This window comes from Prunus mume, linkage group LG4 (genome assembly GCF_029339155.1).
Source record: "Prunus mume cultivar Tortuosa linkage group LG4, ASM2933915v1, whole genome shotgun sequence".
Classification (NCBI taxonomy): domain Eukaryota; kingdom Viridiplantae; phylum Streptophyta; class Magnoliopsida; order Rosales; family Rosaceae; genus Prunus; species Prunus mume.
The window spans coordinates 13,168,442-13,183,376 of record NC_142701.1 but is presented as its reverse complement, the minus strand read 5'-3'; the positions used below and the strand labels follow the sequence as shown (position 1 = coordinate 13,183,376).

The following is a 14,935-nucleotide window of genomic DNA, read 5'->3' as shown; positions in this document are numbered from 1 at the left end:
GATACAATGGGAGCTTCTTAAGAGGGATCCCTTTCAAGGGAAAAGTAAGGGATAGCATCTGCAGACTTTAGATGTGATCCAAGAATCTGAACTACCTACTTTTAAGATCTACACATTCTCCATACAAAACATCAGCCAAATTCAAAATCATTTTTTTTTTAAAACAAGCACATTCTTGTATTATCCAAAAATGTAGGCCAAAATACACTTTTTTTTATACAAATTTATAAATAAACCCAATCCTAGACATGTATTTATAAAAAAACCCAAACACTATTTAAACATAGAAACACACCCAAAATCAACAATTGTATATTTTTTGGGTGTGTTTATAAATGGATTTTGAGTGTGTAATGATGGGTTTTGGGTGTGTTTATAAAGTGTTTTGGGTGTTGGGTTTTTTTATAATTTCAGCCCCCAAGTGAAACTCCCTTTTTTTTATAGAACAAATTTATAAAGCAAAAGGACACGGAGGTGGATAAGACAACCACAACCGGAGAACAACACCAACACACAAAGAAACAAACAACACCAACCCCTCCCAAACTAACAGGGAGGAACAAAGCCAAAAAACCACTGAAACAACACACCCCCCAACCCTCACATAACCACTGCTGCCATATCCCTCAAAATATTAGAAACAGAATAATCTTTAAAATCTTCAGTAACAGAAGCCCACAAAGCTGCCCAGTACTTAACTCTATCCCACAAATCACTCACTCCCACCCCTTGTAGTCTTCAAAAATTCTCCTATTACGCTCCATCCAAATGTTCCAGAAAACAGAGTGAACCAGACAGCCCCACAAGGTTGAGGCGCGCTTCCCCGAACCCCACACCTCAAAATCAGAACAAAGGAAATCAGCGCACCCTTTCGGAATCACCCAAACGGTCCCAACCTCCCTCCACAAAAGCCCCCAAAGACTTGAGGAAAAGGGGCAATGTAAGAAAATGGTGGTCCACACTCTCCTCACCAAGCTTACATAACACACACCACTGAGGAGACAAATACATGAAAGGTCATTTCCTTTGGACAAGATCCGAAGTGTTAACTTTCCCAAGCGCCACCAACCAAACAAAAACTTTGACCTTAGGGGGGGACTTGGCCTTCCACACACTAGAGAAAGGAAGAAAGGTCACAACACTCCCCTTGTTGCGTAAAAAGGATTGAAAGGACTTGCAGGTGAAAAAACCCGACACCTCAAGAAAGGTCACAACACTCCCCTTGTGTTCGTCTATTTGTTTATAACCAACTTGTTTCCGATTTAGGTTTTTTTTTTTGCAAGGATGATCCTCATTTTTTTTCTTGGGAATCCCTTGTGGGGCCAACTTTGCATTCTAGTTCAATGAACCAAACCATTTTAAAGTCTTTATTCAAAGATCATCCATGCAAAAAGTTAGCTAAACTAGAAATCATTGACATAAAATACATAGATGAACACCTTCAATAACCACTGAAATTTCATGATGATAATCAAATGGATAAACAACTTCCAATTTGATTGATCTTTCGCAAGATAATCCTTGCAGTAAAATCAAAGAAATACACGGTTTGGATCATTTAACTAGAATGTGGAGTAGGCCCAACAAGGGATAACCCACTTCTAGCAGAAAAAAATAGGGACCCCATACCTGAAGCTGCTATTTTATATGTATCTAAGCATACTACACTCTAGAGTAAATCCCACAAAAATAAGAAAAGTAATCTCACGTGCTTGAGCCCATGAGTGGTAGTTTTTCAAAACGGAATAAGGAACAGAATTGAAAATATAGACAATTAAAATATTCTTACATAGTCCAGATGAAACTGGTTAAAGGCCTCTGTCATCAACAATTCTTCAATTGTTCTTTTAAAATCTGATGTTAATCTCGATCTCTCCCGAATAGGATAAAACCCCTGTAATGCATTTCATTAACTATCATTCCAATCTTGAATGGTATCAAAATAAAACTAACATTCCAAAAACATTAAGCATCCGCAGAGTACCCAGTAGTAGGAATTAAAAGCACAACTACAAATGCAATAAATAAATAAAACATAACCAACCCCAAGAAAATCAGAGGTTTCGGTGTACTGATGACAGTTCAGGATGTGCAATTTTGAACCCAAAAGAATACTCAGCAACTGACAGACGGTTGTCTTCCCAACCCCTGTTTCACCAACAAGAAGTACAGGTTCCCGCACTTTATAGCAACGCTCCACTAGGAAGTACAATCTTCGCATACTTTTAGTCCAACTACCACCGAATTGAACAGAAATTAGTTTCAGTATTTAGAAGAATAATGAAAACTTACTAGCACCAAACCGAAACTACAGTCTAACCCATACTTTTGAAGACTCTTCGGAACTTCAGCACCATCAGGCAAGTTGGGAACAGGTTCCTATTAAAAGTACAAAAAAGAAGTCAGAACACATTGACAATAAACCAATTTGGTTGCTCATTTTCATGCACTGTAGAAAGTATTGGAAAGCAATCCGGTTCCCCGTCGTAATTGATAATTTTTTCCCCCAATTTCTGAATGAACTCCACCAATACAAAAGGAGACAAATCTATAAAGTTTACAGGACACAATTGACTAACTACATAGGAAATGAGTACAGCACATATGTGGTATTCAAATAATCCTTCTACTAATAGATGACAACAACAAATCCAAAATTATAAGTCTCCTTTTTTTTACTGAATACTGATTACTGAATCCATGTTGGCAAAATTTTATTACGCAGAAGAAATTTCCAGGCCATGCAACCCTAGCCCAACCAGAACACATGAGGAACCAAGAAAGCAAAAAAGCAGGATGTTCCACAGACACCCCAACGCAAGGAGGGGGGGAGAGAGAGAGAGAGATAACCTGAAAGTACAAGTTGTCTTCATCAAGTTTAACACGGAAATTTTTTTCCAAAACTTCTCGAACAACACATTTCTCGCCTTCATCCCGAAGCCTCTCTGCCAAAAGATAATAACCATCTCGGGCCAAATCCACATCAGAACCACCCCCAAGTTCTATGAAACGATCAGCCCACCGGAACAAGTCTCGCGGAGTAATGAACCCATGTTTCCCAGCAAAAACTTTGCTCATCTGCCTTTTCAATTGCAATTCCTTCATCACAATAATCATTTGCTTAGCCATCTTTTTAGAAATTCCAGGGCGCCGCTCTAATAAGATTGTACTCAACTCAGTTTCAGGAATTTCATCAACATGAATTTCTACAAAACGATTGCGGAAAGCTCGAGAAAGCATTTTACGCCCACCATAAAAACCCGGAGGATTCTGAGTGGCAAAAAGCATAAAATTTTCATCTGCATGAATAGTTTCCTGCAACTCAGGCACAAAAAGCTCCCTATTATCATCTAGTAATCGGTTTAATGCTTCCAGCACATCAGATGGAGCTAAGTTAAGCTCATCCAGAACTATCCAATACCCATTTCGTACAGCCTTCACCAGTACACCTTCATGGAAGACGAGCTTCCCAGAAGCATCCGTTATATAGGAACCAAGATATTCTTGCAAGTCGGTATGTTCATGATTATTTATTCTTACAAATTCATGACCTGTTATTGCAGCAAGATGCTGAACAAGGCTAGTTTTGCCACTGGATGTAGGTCCCTGCAATAGAACAGGGTATTTCTTTATCCAAATAGCACGAGCCAAATTCCTGAGACGTTCCTCAACACTTTCAGTTACAGTATACTTTATAATGTTATCAGAGCTCCCATTAATAGTTGAGTCACTTAAGTACTTAAAATAAGGTACTTCCTTAGGAACTTTTCCACCTAACAAATACTTCAAGATTGTTTCTTCCATAACCAAAGCACTGCTTTTATCCAATAAAGTGAGAAAAAACATACAGAACCCATCGTATATTGCTTTTGGAAATCCAAATTCCAACTCTCTTTCAGCCTTTGTTGTATATTCTAGTGCACGGTAGAGAGACCTCAAACTATATTGTGGTTTTTGATTAGCTCCATCCTGCAGCTTTTCTTCAGATAGTTTCTTGGCAATTTTATAAAAGGACACAATGTTATATACTAATTGCAAATCTGATTTTCGGTCACCCAAAAACTGACCAACAAATAGTGTTAGATCTTCATCATCCAACACATCATCAACAAAATACTCTGTAAATCTGCTCCTCAAAGAGAAGGGCAAATCTCGCTTGCCAGCATCAGTTGCAGGATTCATACAAGCAAATAAACGGAAGCTGGGATGCCTATCTATATAATGAATATCCCCCCTTTCCGCTAAACAAAGTGATCCATGCTCCCCTTCAAGCACACTGATTACCCTCTGCAATGTCTCGGGAGGGGCCAAATTCACCTCATCAAGCAAAATCCACTCACCATTTCTCAGTGCAGTTACAAAAGCTCCTTCCACAAACGAAAATATCATTCCATGTGCACTGGCATTCTCTACTTTCAGTGTGAAATTTTCCCAGGCTTTGATTTGTTCCTCAACTGGAGCTTTCTTGCGCTTTTTTCCAGACTCTTCAACTAACGATCTTGCCTCTTCAACTTTCTGGAAAAACTTTTTAATACCAACCTCAAATCCCTTTAGTAACCTTTCCCAATCCTCCTTCTTAAGAGCGTCTTCTAATTTCCCAATAAATTTAGGATTAAGCTGCATATAAGCATATAACAGCACAGGTTATTGCCACAATTTATAAATCCACAATCAAGCAAATAACATTTGATATAAACAATACCTGCACATGAAATGATCTAGAGAATAGATCACAAAACTCATTATACAGCGGAAGGTAAATAAACTTTGCGTCCATGGGCTTATATCCCCCTAACAAGTCAGCAACATCACTTTGCTGACTTAAGTTCTGGAACAAAACAGAAATTAACATTAGATCAACCTTTAAAAGAGACACCCATAAATTAGTTAGAACCCAGACAGTGTGAGTAAGAAAAAGAAGAAGAGGCATAAGCAGTATTACCAATACTGTTAGCTTATGACCAAGCCTCATTGCCAGATCCTGTACAAGTGTAGTCTTTCCAGTCCCAGTTTCACCAACCAATAGAACAGGCTCATTCCACTTAACAGATGAAGCAATTCTTTCAAGCAAGTGAATCGAACTGCGAATCTCAACAAAAGGTTTCTTCTTGTAATTTTTCTTTCCACACTTCTGCAAGAGTAATGAATATCACTAAGTCTGTATTGAAGATATCTTACACTAAGAAAATGTTAGAAGCCTTGACTTACAGCAGCATGAGTGCGAGGGAGGGAAACTCGTCCAACTCTTAAAGTTGAGAGTAAATCCTGCAATATAGCTCCAATTATGAGAAATTCTTTATTCTACCTAACTAGGCACAAAGTTTGTTGCAATCTGAATTCTGAAATTAACTTAGACCTGGACTACAGGCTTATTAGGAGGATACAAGGTATCTGAAACAGTTGATGGCACATCCCACAACCTGGCGATGTATTGCATTAAAGTTAACCGGTTCTTCATAGACGTTGAGAAGGCTGCAAATATGTCAACCGCCTACGTTGCAACACAATGTTCCAAAATTTTAATACAGAAAGCTAGTCATCCAAAACAAAACAAACGATATGATAAAAGGAAGTCCATTGATTAAGACCTCCTGATAGATACAATCACGTGCATAAGGTGACAAATCATCTCCCTCAAAGCTAAAACCCAGGCCTGTTATACGCTTGCACCATTTGAGGAGATCCCTGCCATCAAATGGAATAGAACAAATATTGAAATCCAAACAAACCAATATGAAATCCAGTAACTAACTTTACTTACCTTAAGGAGAATCTACTTGGGTAACTAACAGAAGCAGAATTTCCAGCTTGAAATCCACCAGTTTGATGTAATGTGGCAGAGTTAATGCTTTCAAATGTTTCTGGAAGCAGTAACTAGTTAGCATTCTGTAAAAATAATCGAAAATATTCTTAATATGATGTATGAGTCATTACACACCTGTGAGTTTCACAGCAAGAGGCTCTAAACTTGGATACCACGCTTTCACTATGCTTTGCAAGTCCTCATTAGTTGAGGGTGAAACATACACTTTAAAAAAAATGGAAAGTGAATTCCCACCTGCCGCAAATAAATTCATTTGTAATATGTCCTGGAATTTATATATAATAGCACATTTGTTCCAATTTACAGATGAACTATCGACACTATTCCATATATGACTACAATGGTTGACAGCATAAAAAACTTATATAAATCAATTCAATACGTTTTTTTATTGACTCCTACAATGATAGAATTGAAAATCTGCAGAATCCCAACCAATCCCCTAAGAAGCCAGAAATCTCTCCTGAAACTGGATATACTCTAGTTTCAAAGAAATTAACCAATGACAACTGAGCAACCAAAGAAATAATGAACAGACAAACAAATGACATTGTACAGTGCTATGTACAATCATTATGCCTAAGGACAAAGAGAAACCAGGAATGGCTCAATGGGGGGTCACAAACCTTCTGCAATGCAAGACGGATCAAGCTTAGAGGTTGAAATTGTGGAAAAAATTCGAAAACTTTCTGGCACCCTAATTTCCTGCACATATCCCAAAATGATTCAAGCACGTTTAAAAACTACAATAGAAATGCAAGTACACCAAAGATAGACAAAGAAAGCCCATACATGGCAGAGCAAAAAAAATAATCATCAAAATTCAAAACAAAACAGGAAGGACACACCAGACACAATACAAATTGGAATTGAAAATCATGAATAGCTAGTTAACAAATAAAAACAGGAACATACCTTGCTGAAAAGCAAATAATAAAAGTAACTGTTTCCTTTGGTTTTTTATTTTTTATTTTGGTGGGGGAATCACGAATTTCTAGGTTAATTCCGACCCATATAGATCTTAAAAGATAAGAAACTTCCAAACACAAAAAGATAGGAACTCATAATGTTAAAGGTTTTCTTCAAATTAAGATTCAAATTCAACCTCAACAATATGTAGGGAAATGGTACCTATTTACGATTTAGTCCAGTAAATTCCACAAATTACAGAGAACACAAGGGGGAAAGGTAATGGGCAGAAACTATTACCAACGTCCAAAAAAATAAAAAGGAAAGCTAGTCCATGCAATATGTCTGATGGTTTGTAACATTCTTGGGAGCTTTCTTAGCCAACCTGGGGTAGGTGTTTAAGCCTTATTATTGTGTTTCGTGGCAGCTAGAAAAGATTGATTAAAATTAAATCGAGTCCTCAAAAGTGCTTATGGGTTATAAAAGCACTTTCTAGTGCTTCCTGGAGAAGCAGCTCTTCCATGTGCTTTTCAGAGCACCTCCTCCCAAATTCCCAATCATTGTTTGAAAACAACAGTAGATTTTTCCTTTTTTAAGTGGAGTCAACAACAGTAGCAAAAAAGCTCTTGAAAAAAAAGGTAGCAAAAAAGCATATCAGAGTACTCAAGTAGAAGTAAGATTGACGGATCAAAAAGTAAGCAGGAAAGCATATTTAAATATCTATTTCTAGGGTAAGGAGAATAACTAAGAACCGGTTACCTGTCCATGCCCAGTTGCAAATAGGTTTACACCCTCCAGCAAAGGTAATATAACAGAACGCACATCAGAGGGTGCTTTGTCAATATCCTCGAAAACAACCCAATACCCATTAGAAACAGCCTGCCACAAGGAGAAATTGGGGTTAAAGAGCATACGATAGTACATGTACATTTTCATTTGACAAAATGATTGCAAACCTGCGTAAGTGACCCTGGCTGCCATCTAAATTCACCAGGCTTTTCCGTACATACATAACTCCCAATTAATGTTCTACCATCAATTTGATCATCCATGTGAATTGATAGAACTGTGAAACAGAGAGAGAGGAGATATTAGTTGTATGAAAAGAACCAATGGAACAGCTAGGGAAAGTACTCAGAAAGCAAACAATATGTAAATACTTAAAAAATTCACTAAACTATTAGTAAAGCATGTTCACCACTCCCCCAGGACATATAAGGCCTATATAAGAATTTTTCTACAAGAGAAGAACAGTTTTCCCATAATGCTCTTCCACTACAAATACCTAACATTTGCAGCTGTTAAACGTTTTTACATAAAGCATTTATTTTCAGACCAAACATCGGCGTACAAACTATCTGAATATGATGCCTAACATTATTTTAATTGTGTAACAGTTAATCAAAATACAAAATTTCTTCATGGACTCTGTTTTCATTTGCTGCTTCATCCAGCACCTGTATTGTGCGATAGCAAGCCCAAGTCGTCATGCATGTACCCAAATTCTCAATTATCTCTATTCACTAAGAAAAAGTTCAAACAATGAGAAGAACCCAATCTTGTTCCATAAGCCAATAATTTTCTATCATGTAAGTGGGAATATTAGGAAAAAGAAACTTGAGGGGTATTATATTTCCAAAATGTAGCTGCACAAAAGAGTTAAGTTACTCTTTTTGATGGTTTTGTAAAGTGCAAGTCTCATGCATTAATCAATGGCAACCAGAATTTAAAGGGTTTCCCATGTCAATGAACTGAACAAGTTATAAAATAAAAAAACTAAAAATTCTGGATTCATCTAGTAATATGGACTACATTGGAAACCACCATAATATGGAAGTGCTCACACCTAAGGAAATACTCCTAAGATGAGAATTTCAAAGAAACCATGCATAAGCACAAAACTGTCGCTCATGTAAGGCACCACAGCATGCACATTAGGTATGCATAATCACAGTATATTTTAAAAAATAAAAAATCAACACTACGTCCTACATGAATCTAAAGTTACGTCATATTGTTTGAACACACTGTCAATTTAATTATTTTACAGCAAGACTATGTCAATCTATTTTTTTGGCAAAACTGTCGATTTATTTTGAATCCAATATCAAATTGCATATGCCTCAAATGCAGGTAGTAAGAAACACTGTTTGCCAATCCTATATCCCACCCTATATTTAAAAGGTTAACAGTTTGTTGCAAGTATAAAGCACCAGAAACTACACAACACATAAGAGGAGAGATTTTCATCTAGTATGAAGAACAATATATACCTTGATTTCCACTGTCCTGGGACAATTTGCTAATGAGAGCAGATTTCCCGCAGCCAGTGGGACCATACAGAAGAACAGGCCACTTTTCCTTCACAGCTGAGAGCATCATTTTAAAACTTTCCTTCACCGCTGAAGTTACAACAAATGGATCGCCAGCTGATCTCTCATCCCTAAAGATACCAACAAAGTTAAGTGGCAACATAAGAAAACAAACGAATAGTTGCTACTGCAGACAGGCAGAAGAGAAAACAGGTTGCTCCATATGAAGACACAGATTTCATCATGGAGAGAGAGAGGATAGTTCATAAATTTGCATAGTGATAATATACCATGTTCTTATAAAAAACAAAAGATAATATACCACGTAGCACACCTTTGACGCTTAGTTTGTGGCTCAATGTCAGAACATTGTGATGAAGACTGCAAACAGCTTTTCTGACAATAAACATTCCTTCCATCCAGGGACACTAAGCCCTTTAGTCTGGATGATTCAACATACCAGCCACCGCTCTCAAATGATACGTCCTGACAGAACTCCTCCCATCTGAAATAACAATATCAACATAAATATTGCCATAACTACCTTAGAAACTTTATATTTGTAATCCAGAAATAACTTTCTAAAAGGAGCAAACAAGACCAACCGTAATAAACATGAAAATGCGTCTTCATCTGTGATGCCCAAGTTTTCGGTTGCTTTACAACTTAACTTAAGAATGAGGGAAATTATCTGTAGCCCACACCATCTTATGTCTGCGATGACCTCCACAGTATCCGAATTACTATTGTGCATGTCAAAATTTGCAGACTGCTCGACAAGGTCCAGGAAACATGACCAATTCTGAAGTTTAGAGAAAAAATCATATTTCACTAAGAGGAGGCGGTAGGACACCCCTACCACAAGCAATACACGCGTTCCAACCTACAAAAGCAAAAATATGACATAAAGCCAATTATCAATAAGGGGAACCAATAGAAAAATGTGGAACTCTAAACTCACAAATGCAAGGGGTCAACAAGAATCGAAATTCATTTTGATTTCACATAAGAACTCACAGCACTACCACTTCACTGACAACCATTTGAAGTTCAAGAGTAAACACTCACAAAACAAAATTCCAGCTCGTGAGAAAGCACAAGGCAAGGCTAGCAATTGCAGATAAAAAACAGACTGCATATTGCATATCCAAATAGAAAGTGACCAAAGTGTGTTGGGGTATGTTTTGAACCATTTGTTTGCAACATTACATCAAGTTTCAAGTTTCAACCACTAACTTTATTATGTGCTTTGTTTATTACCAATGAGAATAAGCTTCCGCTATTTCCTGCTTTCATTTAAACCTAAAGCAAATACAAAACACAAAAATAAAATAGTGGCCGAAAAATAGCAAAACCAAAAAGGTAATGTGAGACTGTTAGTGTTTGTTAGATTTCAGTGAAAACAAATCGATTCTTGGGACAAGGAATGGTAAAACTACACCATTCGCCAATATATGAAGAAACTGTAAATCTAAATGAAGGCAAATCACTTTCTTTCTACTTGTTCAACTTCCTTAACAACAATCATTAAAAAAAGAAGTAACAAAAAAAAAACATATATGATTGATGCAATTAAGTATTCTAAATATATGCTGAATCTTTTTTTTTTTTTTTTTTTTTGGGGGAGGGGGTCGCTGGGGAGGGGAGAGGATGGGGAGGAGAGAGAGTTTCCATATTTACACAGATATGTGCTACAAAACTTACAAACCTCAACACAGAGATCAGACACTTTTGGTCCCATCAAAATGCGTTCAAATGGAGGTGGAGCAAATTCAAAGTAACCTACTATAGACCTGCCAAAAGGGGAAAAGGAAAGTCAAAAACAAACAATGATACAGCTTCTATAATTAAATTTCCAATTATCAACCACAGAGCGCACCTAACAGTATCTCCACTAGGTGAATCCTTACAGAGGGAAAATGATTTTCTTTAAAATAATATATATATATATATATATATAAACACTGCTCAAAAGCTTGTTCACGATATACCATTTAGAAAGGCACATGAAGTAGAGCTAGTGACAGTATGAGTTTCCAACACAAGACAGAAGAAACTATAATGAACAAGAAATTTTTTTAATTAACTATTCATGCTTTTGATCAAGAAAGACTTCAAGAGATTTTCTTTTTAGTTTCTTTCTTTCGTTCACACGGGAAGGGAGAGTGTTTTGGAGAACAGGGTCGACTTTTTATATTATCACTATCATCAGCTTCATCTTAGACTGCTGACAGGGACACATTGCCAAATGAACAATCAGAACTTTTTATATTGCCAACTGCTGCGTGCTTCATTTATAAAGCTTGAGTATCAAAGAAAATAACTAGTGAAATAATCTCACTTCACTTGATCCTAGGATTCATTTGATATTTATAATATCTGAGTTAGTATACTTTAGTTTGTCTTCCATGACTATAACAAAAAACTGCAAACAAATTACTTATGAAACAGAAAAGATAAGAATGCAAAAACCTCAAAAGCAAGTAAACACGATAACAACACTACTCTGGAATGCAAAGTCTCCAAAATACCCTCAACTTTGTCTGTCTCTAGTAAGTCACCAGAACACTCATAAAGGGAGAAACAAAATTAATAAGGAGGAAAATAAAGAAACAAAATTAATAAGGAGGAAAATAAAGTAATACAAATACACATTTAAACATTGGTTCATTAGGCTCTCTCATACACAATTACACACAACTCGAATATATAATACATATATATATATATACATATGAATACATACAAGACATATACATACACATATTATATATATGGAAATTTATATATCACCCTATTCACATAAAGAAATTAACCTACCCCCAAAAAAAAGGTGCCAACTCAAGGCGCGACAGAAGGCTAAACAAACAAGCTCATGAAGATCCAGACCCCTCCCAGCTCCACTATAGAACTCAATCACATTTTCAACTTCATTTAAATCTCTATCTTTCCCAACTTCTACAACTCCGCTGTCAGAATTAGACCGCAAATTGGGCACAAGCCGAAGCAATTCGACAGCCTTTGTCCACGATTTTCTGAGCTATTGGACGAAAACATCCCATCAAGGGAATAGTATAATTTGGATGCACAAACAACTCAACTAGAGCTTTCACCACTTCATCTTGAGTCAATGCATTTCCCTGCATAAACCCAAAAACCCAAGAAAAAAAAAAGTAAATTTAATAGGAACATTATTAAACCCTTCAATATCAATTTGTTGAAAAGATATTCCCAATTTTTTTATTAAAAAGAACTAAATCAATGCAAATCCTTAGTTTTCATGTCTTCTAATTTTGTAACACCTTAAAAACGAATATCTCTTACGGACTTTTTTCAACAACCAAATAAAGCTGGATAAAATGAGGGTGAACACGGTACCTTTTTCGTCAGCAAAACAAACTTTGGAGAAGATTGGAGCTTTGGACAACGGGCAAGAAACCTCTCCAGTGCAGATTCCAGGCTGAAGCTACCATCCATAGCCATTTGAAAACTCAAATATAACGATTAAAAACCTGTACTAGTAATATATATTATATATATATACGTTTGAAAATATATATTTTAGGTAATTTTAGTAACAAAAATTCTCAACACAGAAGCAATTCAACTTAGACGGACTGGTCCAAACCTCTGTATATGTAACGCAAACCAAAATTTTATATATATATATATATCGTTCAAAAATGAATTGCCAAAATTCTTTTCAAAACTCTAGGCTTTCAGGGCCCTTTTTTTTTCAGTAGAAAATTGAATTTGACGAAAGGGATTCCACAGAATTTGAAAATGCAAAACACTACACCAATTTTCCAGGAAACAGATAGAAATTAGGGTTTGACAAAGGATGTGCCCTAAAGCTCGAAGTTGGGGTTTTTCGTTTACTGGTTTATCAGCCTCGGAGGTTTTAGCTCTGGTTTCAGGGTTTAGGGTTTTAAGGCGGAAAGGTTTTATATATAAGAACCAAACTCAGGGTTTTGAACTTTTGGAGGGCGCCGCGACACCGCCTTGGCAGGTGACCTTTTTACTGCGTGTCATTTTAATTTGGGTTAATTACATAAAAGTACCAACCTTTGTGTGTCATTTCAAATTAGTATCCAACCTTTTAAATTTTTTACAATATACCGGACCACCTGGAAAATATACAAATTAGTGCCTATGCTATGTTAGTCAGACCGTTCATGTGTCTGTTAAATGATGACATTGCTGCTCCGATGTGGATTTTTTTGCTTAGATAGATACCACATGGACTTTAAATTTATTAAAAATTCTTTATTTTTAAAATTAATTATAAATTTTAAAATCAAATACTAAAATAATAAAATAACAAAAAATAACCAAGCCCACCACCATCTCATCCTCCCCGACCACCCCCCCATCCCGATCGTCACCCCAAACAAAACTGAATCGATCACCATCACCAAACCCAGCCCACCGTACCTCGATCCCATCGTAAGCCAACCTCCCTCTCTCTCTCTCTCTCTCTCAAAACTTGTCAAGAATCAAGATACCCATTCCCTAGTCGCAGCACCACCCTCTTCGCCAAACCCAGTCGCATGACCACCCCAGATCTGACAACTTCTGTGTTGGCGTTGCAGCGGCCGAAGAATTTGGCGACGAAGACGGTGGCGTGGCCTCGGGCTTAGGGGGTTGGATCTGGTTTAATCAATTGTGCATAATGCACAACTTCAAATGAGTTGCTGGTTCGGCTTTCTAAGGTTGGAATGGTAGAAAATGTAGCTATGGCTTTGTTTAAATTAGTGGAGATGGTTCAAACCACATCCTAATCGTGGGGTGTTTTGGTGTAATCAATCTGCAGAGAAAGAAGCTGTTGTCTGCATTTGACTTCAGATGCAACAGAAACTCTTAGGTTCTTGGCTTGAAAGCCCAACGGATGAAGATGCTATTCATATTTGTTGATATTATTCAAGATAAATGAAAAAAAAATATTTGATATGTCACGTCGTCATCCAATCCTCTCCCAAAAAAAAATTTATTATTTTTTTTTTAAAGCCACGTTGGAAGCAGCCACATCATCACTTAACGCCTTAATTGACAGTCTGACTAACAAAGAGACTAATTTGTATGTTTTTCATGAGTTTTGTATCTACGTCCAAAATTTAAAAGGTTAGACACTAATTTGAAAGGACCCAAAAAAATGGATACTTTTATGTAGTTAACCCTTTTAATTTCTTTGAAGACAAATGAAATGTTTACATATTGTTGAATAAAAATTAAATATTTTGGCAAAAAAAAAAATTATGTATGTAAATGATCAAGAATATTATGTAATGGTCAAATGCTTCATCGTTTATATACAAGTTTGTGGAATAATCTAGTTTTTTTGAAAATTAGCGATAAATAATATACATAGTTAAGGCAAGTTTAGTATTGTTATGGAAATAATCGTTATCAAATTTGATGTGAGATAAATTAGTTGTGAAAGAAAGCAATTTGACATTTGATAAACTTTTTGTCAAAATGGTGTTGGTACAATAATCAGTTTTAAGTGTTTAGTACATTTTTATGTCAAAGTGCTATGATTTAGAGCATTCACAATGGACTCTCTAAACCACATTCTTAGACAAATTTTAGGGAGGAAAAAAATGCAACTCCAATTGCTCTCTATTCACCTCCTAAAATAGGGAGTCCTCTAAGCTCCTATCCACAATGGTTAAACCACCTTTAGACAAATTTTATAATAAAAATGCAACTCCAACCACGCTCCCTTCCACCTCCTAAAATAGGGAGTCCTCTAGGAAAATCTAAGGAGAGATAAAGGACACTTATAATTTAATGCGCTTTATTTAATGAGTATTTCAAACCTGTATTTAATGTTAACTATTTTTTATTTTATTTTTTAATATAGATTGACCAATCAAAAAAGAGTTATAGC

General features: G+C 36.3%; 1 protein-coding gene across 1 annotated transcript in view; it reads right to left on the bottom strand.

The window, feature by feature from the left end:
• Positions 1 to 13,137, bottom strand: part of LOC103327789 (midasin-like protein) — a 37,841-nt gene extending 24,704 nt beyond the window's left edge. Inside the window, 22 exon segments of the mRNA XM_089050295.1 lie at positions 1,790 to 1,894; positions 2,045 to 2,234; positions 2,327 to 2,379; positions 2,851 to 4,617; positions 4,703 to 4,828; positions 4,943 to 5,131; positions 5,209 to 5,265; positions 5,357 to 5,491; positions 5,589 to 5,685; positions 5,762 to 5,861; positions 5,939 to 6,058; positions 6,451 to 6,529; positions 7,493 to 7,612; positions 7,690 to 7,799; positions 9,007 to 9,176; positions 9,380 to 9,550; positions 9,651 to 9,928; positions 10,754 to 10,838; positions 11,866 to 11,893; positions 11,896 to 12,067; positions 12,069 to 12,185; positions 12,424 to 13,137. Of these exon segments, the coding sequence (XP_088906421.1) occupies positions 1,790 to 1,894; positions 2,045 to 2,234; positions 2,327 to 2,379; positions 2,851 to 4,617; positions 4,703 to 4,828; positions 4,943 to 5,131; positions 5,209 to 5,265; positions 5,357 to 5,491; positions 5,589 to 5,685; positions 5,762 to 5,861; positions 5,939 to 6,058; positions 6,451 to 6,529; positions 7,493 to 7,612; positions 7,690 to 7,799; positions 9,007 to 9,176; positions 9,380 to 9,550; positions 9,651 to 9,928; positions 10,754 to 10,838; positions 11,866 to 11,893; positions 11,896 to 12,067; positions 12,069 to 12,185; positions 12,424 to 12,528 (4,374 nt within the window). The 5' untranslated portion in view covers positions 12,529 to 13,137.
• Positions 13,138 to 14,935: the final 1,798 nt, after the last annotated feature.